Genomic DNA, 15,671 nt, shown 5'->3' with positions numbered 1-15,671 from the left:
AATGGTATGTCTTTTAAGACTCTAATTTCTTCGTCTTTGATTTTTAAAGTTGTTCCATTTGTGGCCTTCAGCACCATGTCTCATATAGATCTCTCTGAGAATCTCACCATTATTTCCCCAGGCAGGTTTTTTTTCTTAATAAATTCTGCATATGTCCGATAGACCATATCCATATTGCTTTGTAGTACATCTGCTGTTAAACCTGTCATTGGGGCCAACGCTTCACTTAAGATTTCCTTCAGATTCTCACCTCTCCGTTCAGGAACATCTTGAAATCTCAGAGCATAAGTTGATTTTTCTATTTGGAGTCTTAAAAGCTGGTCTTTGTCAGAGATCCTCTCTTTCTCCACTACCTCCAGCCTTTGATGAATTGCTTTTGTCTTGGCTTCAACCTTTTTCACTGGTTTTGCCGTCTCCTCTGTTTTTAAATTAGTCTCTTTCAGCTGTTTTTGGAGCACTTCAAAGTTATTATTGAGATTAGTCATCTGATCCAACAGAGGGCGTAATGCTGTAGCCAACATATTGGGAAAGTCAGTATTTACTTCCGGTTTGGCAGCCGGATATGCTGATCTTGTAGTTCCTGGAGAGTGCTTCAGTCTCGTTGCCATCTTTTCTGCCTGACTAGTCATTGTTTACAGTTCAGGGAAAGTTTTTAAAAGTCAATGAAAGTTTATTTATAAAGTCGCTTTAGTTGAGTCTAAACAGTGGCTGTTTACAAAGACAGCTAAGATGAGGAACACCAACTAGAAATCTTGTAGCTGATTTACATTGTCCCTTCCAACTCTTTACATTCTCTTAAGATTTCACTACAGAGTGCTCATTATCATTGGCCCAGTGGATCAGCAGCCTGGCAAGAGGTGCCACTATGAGTCCCTCTATAACTCAGCCAACTGTCATAGTTCACAGTAAACGGGATTTTAATGCCCACCCAAAACAAAAGAAACAAGCAAAAATCCCAGGCAGCAAAACTGACCTATCCAACTGTAGTCCCTCAGGGCACAATGGTGATATTTTGCACAGATATCAATTCAAAGAGCTGTTAATTAAAACAAACAAACAAAACGTTGACACTTCAGCTCCAAAATGCCGTTGTCTCTTTAGACATGCAAGCAGTGACAGAGATTTGCACAAAGTTGACACTTCAACTCCAAAGTGCCGTTGTCTCTTTGGACATGCAAGCAGTGACAGAGATTTGCACAGAGGCCACAAGACTATTCCTGATTAATGTTCTTGCAACCCACTTAATTACTTTTATCCTTGCTGAGAGTCCACTGAGCGTGTACTCTGTCTACAGTGAAAGCACAGGAACATGTAACAGAAGGGGCATCTCTCAGTCCTTCCCTTTTGCACCTGCACCTGATGCACTCTAAGCCCTTGTTCTCTTCCAGGCCCTTCATTGTGCCTCTGGATTTATTCTAGCCCATCTTCTGCAGATCCCTTGAACCTCTACCAGGCTATCTTGTTTGCTTGTCTGATAAGAGACAAGAAGCAGTGAAGCATATGGCTGGAGAGGAAATGACCAAGAAATTGTTTCCTAATTGTGAAAGGCAGAGAATATCATGTGGAGCTACAATGAGCAGCTGCATTTCAGAACGGTTTCCATATGAAACCCAGGATGCAAAAATCAAAACTAGAAGCTATACAAAGTAGCATTTGCTAGAAGCTATACAAAATAGTATTTGCACATATTTTATCTGTTGTTGGTTAGGAATGAAACGACCATGAGATGGGGTGGCCAGGTAATAGAGTTTCGAATATTGTGGATCTAGAATCCAGCAACCCTGTACTGCAATGCAAAAATCAGATTATCTGCACTATTCTTGTCCCCCTCACTTCATCCAGTGGAGACAGATCACAGGCTGCTTGCTGCTGAGAACTACCAATATTTCCTCTGACTTGCCCCAGCATTTAAAGAAGAGACAGATGTGAGGGGAGGAACTCATTTATCCTTAATGGAAAAGAAGCAGAAAAAATCTCTCTAGAAGTCATAACTGCTCACTATAAACTGGAGCAAGTGTTGTCTTGCTGTAGGAGAGCACTTACTGTGATTTGAAGTGAAGCAAAGGGTTAGAATGAGCAATTATGAATTCCTAGAGAGGCTACTAACCATTGCTAAAGGTCTAAAATTACAGGCATCACGCCAGGTGAGAATACGTGAGCAAAACGAGGCAAGTGGAAGGCTTGGCTTCTCGGCAGCCCTCAAAACAACCCAATCCCAAGGAATTTTGTACTTTCAGTGCCTCCCTCCACCCCAATCTAAGAGCCCTGCTCAAATCCAGGCTCATACCTCCAGCAGACAACAATCATCTTCTAGGAATGCTGAGAAACAACCACCAGTTTCCTTATGGAAAATCAATTGTTTTCTTACTCTGACCCTAGGTCTATACTTGTTCTTCAGAACCTTCTAACCAGATTTCTGCATTTCTGCACAAAGTAGGACCTTTTCTACTCCTGCTTTCCAATCTCCCTATCTTGCTCACTTCCCTGATTATATGCCTCCAAGCCTCACTGTCTTGAATTACAGCTTGTGGCTGATCTTGGGTTGGCATGAATGAGGAGATTTGAGTATTGCCGTACTCACTAAAGAAACAAAAACAGTATCATGAAGTTTGGGGCAGGAGGCCATTAGACCTAAGAAAAGGAGAATTAATAATCAGAGGAGAAGGAGCAATCTGGAACACTAATGCCATTCTTACTCTCCAAATTCTGGTCTACCCTTCTTTTGTCCAAAGCCCCAGGCATCATCTGTGTTTTTAACTCTAAGAAAAAGCAGAAACTATGGATATGTGCTGATTATGTAGAAATCAAAACCCTACCACCATTTATTCATAAATTCTCCACCTTCAGACCACAAGCCTTCAGGCTGCTCTCCCTAGGCTTGCCAAGTCCCCCCGGGGGGCAGGAAAACCCCCGCCCCAGAGGCCCGTTCCTCGCCAGCGGCGGATCGGGCCCCGGGGCAAACTCTACCCCCACGTGCACATCACCCGGAAGCGACACGGGTATGCCGGGCACGCTGGGGGTGGGGCCAAAGTCATCCGAGGGAAAACTCTATGGTTTTCCCTCGGATGGTCCTGGCCCCACCCCTAGCGTGCCTGGCGTACCCACGTCACTTCCGGGTGACGTGGATGCGGCGCGCACGCACGCTCCAGACAACAGCTGGGTGTCCCCCGCTGCGGTAAGTTTCTGACTTGGCAACCCTAGCTCTCCCACTGCTGTTTCAGTAACTCAGGCAAGGTTACAGAGCCTCTCCTGCAACGGCAGACCTCCAGCAAGGAAGAAACGAGGCAATCCTGCACCAGTTACAGTCTGACACTATGCAGTTTTAGCAGGAGGAATGCCATGCAATCATGCACTTAATTCCCATTCAAATTTGCTTAGAGGTGAGCCTAAGGCCAAATTAAAAATGGATCTCCATGTCCATTTAAATAGGCACAATAGGAATTTTACAAATAACCCAGCAAAATGAGTCAGAACTACTGAGATTTTGTTTGTGAGCCAATTTGAACACTCAAGCGCTACAAAAATGTCTAATTTAAATGTGCAGCTTGGGCTACTTCACTGAATATGGTTGTGTTAGTTGTTTCTTTGGAGGGGTCTGAAAAAGGAAGACCCCAGACTCTGCTAGTTTTAGCTGTTTTGCTAGTACCTAATATTTGCATGCAACCCTTATTTGTCTTCTATCATATTTGGTAGTGGTCACTGTTACAGTACATATATGGCATTAGAAAACCTTTATTCCCACACCATTTAAAAAAAAAACTTTCCACTTGATACAATTCTAACAAAATTGGTTGGAGAGACCAAATGAGACTGGGAGGTTAAGTGATTATGTATGTGCGACGGATTGCACATGAAAAGCAGGTTTTAAAATGCTGCTACTTCAGAGAGTATGGGAGATAACGAGTTAATCTGCCCTGCAGTTGAGAGCTTGTTTGATTGGCTGCTCTATTAGTTCTCTGATTGGCCAGCATCAGCAGAGAGAAAGTATAGCATCAGCTGTTTTGGAGGGGAGAGAGTTCAGTTGTCAGAGACATCTTTAGGTTTTCCTTTATAACAGGAGTCAGTATTCTGACCGGGTTAGTCAGAAGGGGTCTTCTACGGAAAGAAGAGAAGAGACTCCTTTGCCCTAACAATATTAGAACTACTCTGAGGGAGAATTGAAATTCTAGATCCAGAAAGCTACAAACTGCTTTACACAGACAACAGTACTGGAAGACAGATTTGGCAAGGGTGACCGGGCAGTTAGGCTGAAATTCCCAATCAAGCCAAGTTGAAAAGGGTTATTATTTTTTAGGGAAAAGAATAAGTCCTGCCAGTAAAAGGGGTTGTGCTCTGAGGAGAACCCAGGGCCTGTAGTAGAGGGAATAAGATGTGGACACCTCAGGAGTTAGTAGAAAGCTGTGATTTCAGAAGGGAGAAACCAGATTTCAAAGGGAGAAACTAGAAACTCTAAGAAAGAGCTATTCTCCAGGAAACGCTATGAAGAAGTTGTGTTTTTACTCTAATATACTAAGCCAAGTATCTCTCAATGAAAAGAACTAGAAAACTCTAAAATTAAGCTACAACCACATTCGCGTGTATATTCCAAGTACTCAAGTCTGTATATAAAGTTTTACCTCAGCATTTCTAAATCTTGATATCTTCTATGTGTGTGTATATATGTGCGTGTACACACACACACACACACACATATATATATATTCATATTCCCTTAATAATAAGACAAGCCTTTATTGTTTTGAAAGTTATGCTGCCTCAAGTGCCACTGCAGAGGTGTTTAATAATAAGACAAGACAGCTCCTGTATTTTCCCTCAAGTTCCTGTGCTGGGTCAATAGCCACGGTGGGACAGTTTAGGTTATTAAGACAAAGAAGATATACACGCTACGTAAGGGCAACTCAGTCACTGAGGGGAACTAAAGTTTTGGTGGAAAATCTGCCTGGGAGTGGGGAAGAGACAGGGGTTCAGCATAGTATGTAAGCATTGTATTGTTCTCAAACATATCACTAGACAAGGCTCATCTTTCCTACCTCTGCTTCTTCTGAAGCTTGGCACTCTTAAGGATGCTAAGCATGGGTCTGAGCAAGGATGAAATAGCCAAATGCATGGGAGATGTTGCTGAAAGTAGAACTTGTGCAGGATTGCAGATGTGGAAAGCAGCTTACTTAAGGGCTTGGCACCACTGGCCATGCTGTGTTGAGGTAAAAAGGAAGATGAGAAGGCAACAAGGATGATGCTCAAGAATAAATGGCAATACGCACAAAGAGAGAGAAAATGAAAAGTCAGGCGGGTAGGAGCACACAGAACCTGTGATATAAAGCAGATGCATTCAAACAGTGATCCAGCAAGCATTCCACAGCAGTTGAGTCAGGATACCAGGGAACCAAACTAAGTGACTTCTTCTAAGCCTTATGGCCAGACTAGGACTGCCCATACTTTTATAGCAGTCCAACACATTTCTAAATATGGGAACTGACAGCAAACTACAATTTGATTTTAGTACATTATTTGGTAGGTTAAAGTCTGTTATTCCTTCTAAACTGTTTTGTCTTTTGAGGTATAAAAATCAATGTCCAGACTTTACACTCTTGGTTCCCCAGACAACAACTGTTTGGCAATGACTTATAGGGCAAGTACATTTCATGTCTCAAGAGAAAGACTCAGGGCTGTTTGGGACCAGCCGATCTTATGAATCCCTGTGCGGGGGGAAAATCCCTGGAAAGCATTTAAGAGCTTAAATTCTAAAGTTCAAATGAACTAAAATCTGCCTAAGCTTATCCTAAGTGGATTCCAGAAGTGCATTTTGCCAAGGGAAGCCATATTGGTAAATGTCCAGTACGTTCAGAAAATGAATTTCCAGCCTCTCACTACCAGCAACCAGCATTACTCTCTTCAGACAGCTGGGCTTAACTATCTTACTAGGCAGAGGCTGAATAAATTGTCATGATTTCTCTCATTTTTAACATTAATTGGCCTGCACAAGCTGTGCCTCTTTACATGTGCCTGCACATCCATCCACTCATAATGAGATATTCAATTGGTTGATTCTCAGCCATCTAACACATTCCTTTCTTGCCACATGGCAAGGAATATTAATCAGCTTTGGCCTTATACTTACATGTTGCGCAAACCAGACATGTCCTCAGGAACAGGTTGGTCCACAATGCCCAGCGTTCAGGGACCTGAGACACAGCCACAGGAATGATTATTTCTGCAGGGACGTAAAACTGCAATGCATAAGTGAAGAAGATCCCAAAAGAATACAACAGCTTGACAGACTGATACAACCTGCAAATGATACAAGAACCAACAGTTATATCCATTCATTCTATGAGACAAAGGAGTTAAATTAAAAGGCAAAAGTCAAATTTTTTACCCAGTGACTTTGCCATATGATTACTGTTTGCAGAGGTGTGTGAGCATGAAAGCGAGAACAAGAGTGGGTGACTCAGGAGTTGGGAGAGATCAAATAAGAAAAGTCCCTTTCCCTGATTAAATGAGATTACAAATTAAGCAGAAGACCTCTCCCTGGCCTTCTGTTTAATTTACTGTACTGTAATAATGTAGTAGTTAGTGTCTTGGGGGACTTAGGTTCAAGTCCCCATCTAACCATGACGTTCACGAGATGATCTTGAGCCCATCACACTTTTTAAACCAGGGGTCCCCAAGTTTTTGAGCCAGTGGGCACCTTTAGATTACTGACACAATGTGGCCAGTGCAGCAACAAAATGGATGCCACAAAACCATGGCCACGGGAGGTGCAGCCAACCAGAAAATGGCTGCCACAGCTTACCTTCACTTACACAGTGAGGATCCTTGTGGTTTGCTGGCAGCTACTGCCAAAACGTGTTTTTAAAGTCTGCACAGCCAGTCAAATCTCCAACGGCCAATCAGCCTTGCTGGGAAAAACCCCACCCACTTTCTAAAAACACTTGGCAGGCACCAGGAAAGGCATTGGTGGGTTCCACATCAGGGGCGTTTATCACCCCAGTCTCCTTGGAGGAAGGAAAATGACAGATGTGTAAGTGAAGTCACTAAATAGTGGCCTCTTAATTATATTGTTTAATGTAAGCCCTTTCTAATCCTCTAGTGGTTTACATGCAAGATAAAGTTATGTCCTCTTTAAAGACAGAACTGATATACTTGGATCCTCCTTCCCCCCCATCTCTGGCCTGGAAGACCTGTAGTCCTAGCATGAGGTTGGAAGAAGGGAATAAGAAGTGCATGCATGATGGAACTGAGGGGAACCCACCACACTGGCCTAATAAGAACTGGGTTTGAGGGAAATGTCAACTCCAGAGCAGAGCTATGTGTAAGAAAGGAGCAAAACCGCCCCCCATCAGCATATTACCATCTTTAAACTATGTTGCAGAACCTTCTGGATGAAAAAGCAAGGCAGAAATCATTAAATGCTCTAGCCCCACAAAACTGAAGCCAGGCTTCAGTCTCCACCTCAGTTCTGAACCACCACCAGCACTACACATTCCTGCTTTGGGAGAAAAAAGCAGAAGTGTAAGAAAGGAGCCAAAACCCGAGAGAGAGAGAGAGAGAGAGAGAGAGAGAGAGAGAGAGAGAGAGAGAGAGAGAGAGAGAGAAGTGCTGTCAAGTCACTTCCGAGTTACAGTGATCCTATGAATTAATGACCTCTGAAATGTCCTCTCGTTAATAGTCTTGCTCAGCTCTTGCAAACTGAGAGCTGTGGGGGGTTTTGGCCAAAACTAGAACACACAAAACATATACCAACAGAAGAAGAAGAGAAGAAGAGATTGGATTTATACCCCGCCCTTCACTACCCAAAGGAGTCTCAGAGTGTCTTACAAACTCCTTTCCCTCCCCCTCCCCACAACATACACCCTGTGAGGTAGGTGGGGCTGAGAGAGCTCTTGACAGAAACTGCTCTTTTTCAAGAACAGCTCTTATCAGAACTACGGCTTGTCCAAGGTCATCCAGCCAGGTGCAAGTGGAGGAGTGGGGAATCAAACCCGGTTCTCCCAGATTAGAGTTCGCACACTTAACCACTACACCAAACATATACGGACAGAAGCTTATGGTTCTCTGGATATTTCTGTTGAGGATACAAGATTTGGCATGTGGACAGTACATGCTGTATTAGAGTAGCATTTCTACTGCTATCAACAATATAGTTAGGCACACACAGACCTGGCTCTTAGCTATAGATAATAAGAAATCCCAGACCTTTACACTCCCATCTTCATGTTGTTAACCTCCAGTCTTCTTTTGAAAAGACAATTTAACACACATATATTTAAGCTATTTTCGTCCCATGCTGGGGCGAGCCTGCTTTTATCCTAATTTTATTTTTTTTTAAACCTGCAAAATCCTGTGTCAGCTTCAGTCATGAATATTTCACGGTTTTGCTTACTGCCCTTCCCCCTGCAGCGGTGCACTTGGCGGTCTTGGCCCCGATGTAAGAAAGTTCTAGGCAATACTGATGTCATCACCAAAGACACTTTTATTGGCTTCACTCAAAGGTAAGCTATTTACATAAAACTGAAGCTTTTCGGCAAATGGGGCAGACAAAGGAAAATCTGTTTTTGTTACTGTTAATATTCACCCTACATTCTATGTCATGTCGATTCTTTGGTGACTTGAGAGTGTCTGTCTTTGATTCTTTGGTGCCCTAAACATCTATAAGTGCACTAAGCTTCTAAGACATAAAGGCAGGATGAGACATTCCTTCACGATCCTGTGAGGGACAGAGGAGGAGTTACACTACATGGCAACTTGCCAAGATGACAGAAGAGCAAGTTGTTCCAGTCCTCATGGCATCAAAGTCCAAATGGAGTACAAAACCCCCGTCTGAACATACCGTCCTTCGTATGTGGAAAAGGTTATCTACAACATCTTTGAGATAAAGGGTGGGGGGAGAAAGGAATTTGATCTCATTTGTTCTGAAACAAGCACTGTAGAGTTGCGCAGACCTCACGTGCCAACGAATATCAACTGCAGCGAAGCAGTTAGGGCTGTTGTAGTTCAGGGGTCCCTAACCTTTTGCGCCTGTGGGCACCATTTGGAATTCTGACACGGCATGACAGGTGCAGTGACAAAATGGCTTCCACAAAATGGCTGCCATGGGAGGCAGAGTCAGCCACAAAATGATTGTCACAGCTTAATTTCAGTCACACAGTGCAGATCCTTGTGCTCTGGGTGGCAGCTGTTGCTAAAGCAACATTTGCAAAAATCTGCACAGCCAACCAAATCTCCAGTAATCAATCAGAAGCCTTGCTGGGCAGAAGCCCTACCTGACCCCACCCACTTCCACAGGCACCACGTTGGAGACCCCTGTCATGGTTGATGACTTACAGAACGCCTAAGCAAGAAACTAAAGGAAGGTTATGACTCTTGCTTGTTGCTCAACAAACAAACCCCCCAAAAAAACCCCAACCCCACTCCCATGAATCTGGCTGTTACCAGAATCAAGAATGGAAACCAGACCTCTTTGGACACATGCAGGCTTTTAAAAACACCTAATCTATATGTTTCATTCAACCAACAGATGGATTAATAAGTAAGCAGAAACATCTGAATAAGCACACACACATGACCTGCGTGTAGAGAGCTCTGGGTTTGCCTATGAGGTTCTGAATCCTACCAGCACAGCCAAAAGAAAGCATTAAAGTTCTGGATCACATCGGCAGAAGAAACGCTATTTTCATTTGGATTTAGCAATAAAATAACAAAAACGTGTGCAGGCAAGATGTGTTATCAATTAAGCACTGCCTCCAAGCTGCAGATACTGAACATGCTTCAGAGACTATCAGCAAAAGCCCTTAATTACTACTTTTTTCCATCTGACCTGAGGCACAGACGTTTCACACAAAGGATGAGGCAAAAACTTCGTCTGGAACTGCCTAGGGCAATACAGTTTGAATTATCATCTTATTCTGACAAGTCACTTCCAGACATCACCCTACTAGCCTCCTTGTTTAAAGAGCAAATTGTGATTTATTTATTTTTAGCCAGTGTAAGTTGGCAGTATAGAATACTTGAAGATACCTACTAGCTATAGAGCTGCGGTGGCTCAAGTGGTTAAGACACTGAACTGCAGGCTGTGGAAGGTCAGTAGTTCAGCAGTTCAAGACCAGAGTGTGCCGCAAGACGGAGTGAGCTCCCGTCTCTAGTTCCAGCTCCTGCCAACCTAGCAGTTCGAAAGCAAGAAATTGCAAGTAGATAAATGGGTACCACTTCGGTGGGAAGGTAACAGCGTTCCGTGCGCCTTGGTGTTTAGTCATGCTGGCCACATGACCACGGAAACGTCTTCGGACAGCGCTGGCTCTTCGGCTTTGAAACGGAGATGAGCACCGCAACCCTAGAGTCGGATTCGACTGGCTTTCGAGCAAGGGAAACCTTTACCTTTACCTTACTAGCTATAGGATATGACAAGTGACACAGCTTGGATGCATCCGGCTTTGAACGGGGCCTGTGTGTGCTGCCTTTGATTGATCAAAGAAGCGTGTTAGACTAAAACATGCAATGCTAGCCTAGTGAACATTCTACCTTTAATTATCAGCTCTCACTTTGAGAAGGATACAGGAGGAATCAGCAGGTTAGAGAGCAAAGAATCCACAAGAGAGCACTGTTTAAGTCCTGTCTTTCAGCTTTGTTTTTGTTCTTAAAAGTTTTAAATTGGTAAACATCCAGATGATAACCAGACGTCTTTTCATTTCTGTTTCACCACCTGCCATGGTGGTGATGACAGAGGTTATTTCAACATCCCTTTAATCATAAGTCTTTCTGAAAACAAGCTTTCTGCAAGCATGGTAGGTTTTCAGGAAAAGTTTCTCTCACAGACAGTATCCAAATAAAATTAGGAGCTTCTTTTCTCACTACATTCTTGTGAGAATTCTCAACCTGCCATTAATCTCAGGCACAACTGAACCCTTGCCCCTCACTGCAGAGCATGTGTGAATCTGCCTGTATAGTTTTACTGCAATGCTGTATTTCCCTGACCACCCAGATGAAACTCAACCATTCTCTACAAAGGAAAGATCAGGTAGCTAGGAAGGTACTGCATTCAAATTAAAGTGGTGCAAAACTCAGTTCACCTGCTAGTTTTTCTCAAGGATAACTCAAGAGCCTGATCAGACCAGATCAAGATTTCTCCTCAAAATATGAATGGATGGACAGGGCCTTAGGAAGCAAAGGAAATGCTTATATGAGCTTTTGGGTCTGTACTATCCCCTTCAGGTTCTGGTAGTCTTCAAAGAAACTCGTAAGGGCACATCCTGTATCAGGCCAGATCAAGATTTCTCCTCAAAATATGAATGGATGGACAGGGCCTTAGGAAGCAAAGGAAATTCTTATATGAGCTTTGGGGTCTGTATTATCCCCTTCAGGTTCTGGTAGTCTTCAAAGAAACCTGTAAGGGCACATCCTGCATCAAAACAGTAAGCAGCCTACCAAAAAAGAAGGAGAAAGAAGAGGAGATTGGATTTATACCCTGCCCTTAACTACCCAAAGGAATCTCAGAGCAGCTTACAATCCCTTTCTCTTCCCCACAACAGACACGATGTGAGGTAGGTGGGGCTGAGAGAGCTCTCTCTCGGACTGCCCTTGAAAGAACAGCTCTAAAAGAACTTATGACTGACCCAAGGTCACACCAGCAGCTGCATGTGGAGGAGTGGGGAATCAAACCCGGTTCTCCCAGATTAGAGTCTGCGCTCTTAACCACTACACCAAAGCCTCTATTAGAGAAGCTGCCAGAAAACCAAGAATGTCCTTCAAAGGAAGTTAATGCAGGGACTCTGGACTATACTCCACAGACACACACACACACACACACACACAGTGCTTAGTTATAGACTTATGGATAAGTCCTTGAAAGTGCAGACAGAACAGTCTTGGAAGCACTCAAAATGTGGCAATATGTACCATCAGCTGACGCAAGCAGCCACAGAATCTCAATCCAGAACGAGAAAGCAAAGCTTCTGACATTGGGTCAGAGAAGGCAAAGTATGGTTAAGCTTGCAAAAGTAAGATGACGCACTGCAATTACAGGTGTCTGCTACCCTTTCAAAATAACCATGACCATAACTCCAAATGGTATTTATTAGAGCAATCCATATATCTAATTCTCAATAGGGCCCCCATCTGCAGGTACTTAAATTTGCAGGTCAGGGTCATGGAGAAAGGAAGATTTCTCTAAATCTTTCTCCAGGCTTGGAGAAAAATCTTTTAAAAATTTTTTAAATGGAGTGGGGGGTTGAAATTTTCCCATGATGGAGGAATATGCTGCCTGAATCAGCTGAGAACTACTCAATCCATTGTATTCTCCTCCTTCAGAAAAAAATAACTGCTCACCATGAACAGAAGGATCTCTCTTTAAAGTTCAGTATTTTAAAATTCTGTTCCCTCCCCCACCAGTCTTTTTATTGGGAATTTGCTTGTGTGAGCTAGTATATTATCATTACCCTGAGCCCTTGGGATGAAGCAGGATAGAAATCAAAATAATACAGGAAAAACTAAGGGGAGATGTCATACTGCTAACACAACAAAGAAATCAGCAATGATAGGAGATTCCTCCATAGAGACCATCACTTTTCAGCTGTAAATATAACCCTTTCTCTACAGACAAAGAAAGAAAGATTTTGCTCCCCACTGAACCATTTGCCAGTAATGTTGCAACTTTCTCTGAGGAAAAATCAAATAAAGTACATGTTGCAACTTTCTCTGAGGAAAAATCACTGTTTCCCTATTGGATTTCTAGGCTTCTCTACCAGGATGGCATATTCTCAGGTATCATAAGAGTTAATATAAAGTATATTAGGAATGTAGGAGGATGCCCAGAAATTGTTGATAACCTTTTTACATATCCAGCAACTACACTGTACCAACAAGCAGCTTACAGTCCCAAAGTAAAATGTGCTTGGCTTCAAACTGTAAGTGCTCACACACAGAAGTGTAATAGAGACGATGCAAGAACTTAATGCAAGGCATGGTTTGTGGTTGCACTTGTGGGGAGGAGATGCACAGAAAGCCTTATACAAATATAGTGTACACAGTGAATAAAACTGCAACTGCTTCATGAAGTACTACATGGTATGCTGAAGGAAAACCAATTGGATATGCAGACAGAAAGCCCAACAAAAAAAACAAGACTGCTAAGACAGATATGAACTATGAGGCGTGATCGTTCTTGAGGATCCTGAATACTTGAAAGGCTTTACAATTCCCTCTCCTCTTATCCTCCCTATGAGAACACCTCCCAAACACACTTCAAATGTCCCTTGAAACCTGGCTCTAACCCTTCAGTATCCCTCCTCCTACTTCCATTCTAAACCATTCAAAAGGGCTATGTACTTCCACTTGAAGCATGAATCAAAAAGCCTTTCTTCTTCTCTTGACTCACCAACAGTTAGGCAGATTGAGTGTTATGCTGGCCTTGATCATATCTCCAAAACGCATGTATCCCAAAGCTCCCAGGGTGATGTAGAGGACAGTGACAAGTCCCATGCCCACATAAAGGATGGTGGGAAACTGTTGAGGGTTCTTCATCTTGTTTTCTAGAGGGAGTATCTTGGGGAGAGGGGGAAAAAACAGATTTTGAATGTACCACTTTAACTCAATGTTAACTTGATAACCGTCTCATAGTCTGGCCACCACCCACACAGGACAGGATGTTCCACTTGTTTCAGCACTGGTTTAGCATGTTGTCTCCTAACAGCCAGACGCCAAAGAGATTATCTCAAGTACAGTATGATGTCGCTTTGAAATATACTCTCAGCATACTGAGGCAGTATTTTGACCACGATGGCAAGACCCAGCCAATATCTATCTAATCCCTGAAAGAAATACTTTAGGCAAGTGTCTCATCATATCACACTGTGACAATTTATAGATTAATTATCGATTGTGCAAGGATGCAATAGCAGTATTTAACTCTTCAGTCACATGCTTCATTACATATGCTTGGAAGGCATTTTATAAAGTTTCAAATGCGAGTATGAAGAGATCGCCACCTCATCTGCCACCTGGTAATTTAACACATCCAGATAGTCCACACTCGAAAGGAGAAGTCATACAAATGCTAAAACGGTGACATGATCCGTCCAATCAAGTATACACTGCTGAAGGACAGTGATGATTGTAGGAGTAATCACAAGTTTAGCAGGCATTTCTTTGCTACTGTCCATTTGAGAAACAAAATGCAACACCTCTTCAGAGTTTTCCTGTTAGTATAATTTTGTTAGTGATACAACAGCTGGTTCTGGAACGGCATTGCTTTAAAAAATGGTTGAAATGTTACTCTTGGAGGAGGAGATTACCAAGAAGCAAAACCAAAATTCAGGTTTCAGGCTCTTTCCTTTCTTACTTCCTAGTTTCAATAACCTTTCCAAGCCAGGATGGGACTGGACTTGTGACATGTGCATTACTGCTTGTAAGGAGTACAGACACACTGTGCGGGATGTTCCGTAACTGTTCAGGTATCTCAATGGACTTTCGAGCTTTCAGCTTCTGTATTTACATAGTGAACTAGTACAGATAAAGTCAAAGTGGCAAAGTAATTATGTCGCATTCCACCCACACCCTCTATTACTTCCTCCCTATTATGTGCTTATGCTCAGCAGGTCAATGCAGCGGTCTGCAGCTAACCTCCAGGGGCACTACATGATCCTTCTAATCCCTGATCCCACCTAAACCCCAGTTTCTTTGCTAGTTTAGCCCTGCTAAATATTGTTTTTTCCCTCTGGCATGGGAGCTAGAAAGGAAGCACTCGTACAGAAGAAGAAGAAGAAGAGATTGGATTTATACCCCGCCCTTCACTTGGAGTCTCAGAGCGGCTTACAAACTCCTTTCCCTTCCCCTCCCCACAACAGACACCCTGTGAGGTGGGTGGGGCTGAGAGAACTCTGACACAAACTGCTCTTTTTCAAGGACAGCTGTGCCAGAGCTTGTGACTGACCCAAGGTCATCCAGCCAGGTGCAAGTGGAGGAGTGGGGAATCAAACCCGGGTCTCCCAGATTAGAGTCCACACACTTAACCACTACACCAAACTGGTACAAAGCTTGCACTCTGCCTGTACACATGGGATAGTAATGTCAACAGAAAACACTGAAGGTACACGTTATAGCCCTGCATATGGGTGAAATTAAAAGTTATGAACCAACCAGTATACTATAAAAAAGAAGGGATAATCTACATGGAAAGGAATTACAGACCTTGCATCGGATACAGGTAAGTACACAGGAGACTTGAGACCTCTAGGCTGTACCAAACACCTGAGCATTATATATATATAATTTAATTTATACCCCACCCTACCCCAGCAATGGGCTCAGGGCGGCTGACAACGTAAAACCAATAAACAATAAAACAATAAATAGCAACAGCGGGTAATAACCAGAACCCACGCCTCTTATCAGGCAGAAATAATTACCCCAAAAAGAATCCCAGTGCCTAAATAACATCCAGGACAGCAAGGGCATAGACAGAAAGGGGCCACGGACAGGGGGCCAGAATGGTTGAACGACCGCTGCCTCAACCAAAGGCCTGGCAGAACAGCTCCATTTTACAAAGCCCTGCGGAACTGTAAGAGGTCCCACAGGGCTCTGATCTCAAATGGGAGCCTGTTCCACCAGGCCGGGGCGAGGGCCGAAAAAGCTCTTGCCCTGGTTGAGGCTAAGCAGACATCCCTCAGGTCAGGAACCAC

The 15,671-nt window shown here is 43.3% G+C and overlaps 1 protein-coding gene across 1 annotated transcript in view; it reads right to left on the bottom strand.

Annotated features, from left to right (window-relative positions):
• LOC107118572 (proton-coupled amino acid transporter 1-like) overlaps positions 1 to 15,671 on the bottom strand; it is a 34,662-nt gene that overhangs the window by 7,767 nt on the left and 11,224 nt on the right. The window contains exons 8-9 of the mRNA XM_015420935.1: positions 13,370 to 13,536; positions 6,119 to 6,288 (exon numbers count right to left, since the gene is read on the bottom strand). Coding sequence (XP_015276421.1) covers positions 6,119 to 6,288; positions 13,370 to 13,536 — 337 coding nt within the window. The remainder of the gene's footprint in view (positions 1 to 6,118; positions 6,289 to 13,369; positions 13,537 to 15,671) is intronic.

Source organism: Gekko japonicus, unplaced genomic scaffold, assembly GCF_001447785.1.
Source record: "Gekko japonicus isolate JY-2015 unplaced genomic scaffold, Gekko_japonicus_V1.1 scaffold2826, whole genome shotgun sequence".
In the NCBI taxonomy this organism is placed as follows: Eukaryota; Metazoa; Chordata; class Lepidosauria; order Squamata; family Gekkonidae; genus Gekko; species Gekko japonicus.
Note: the sequence above shows the minus strand (reverse complement) of the source record. Positions and strands in the feature narration are given on the sequence as shown.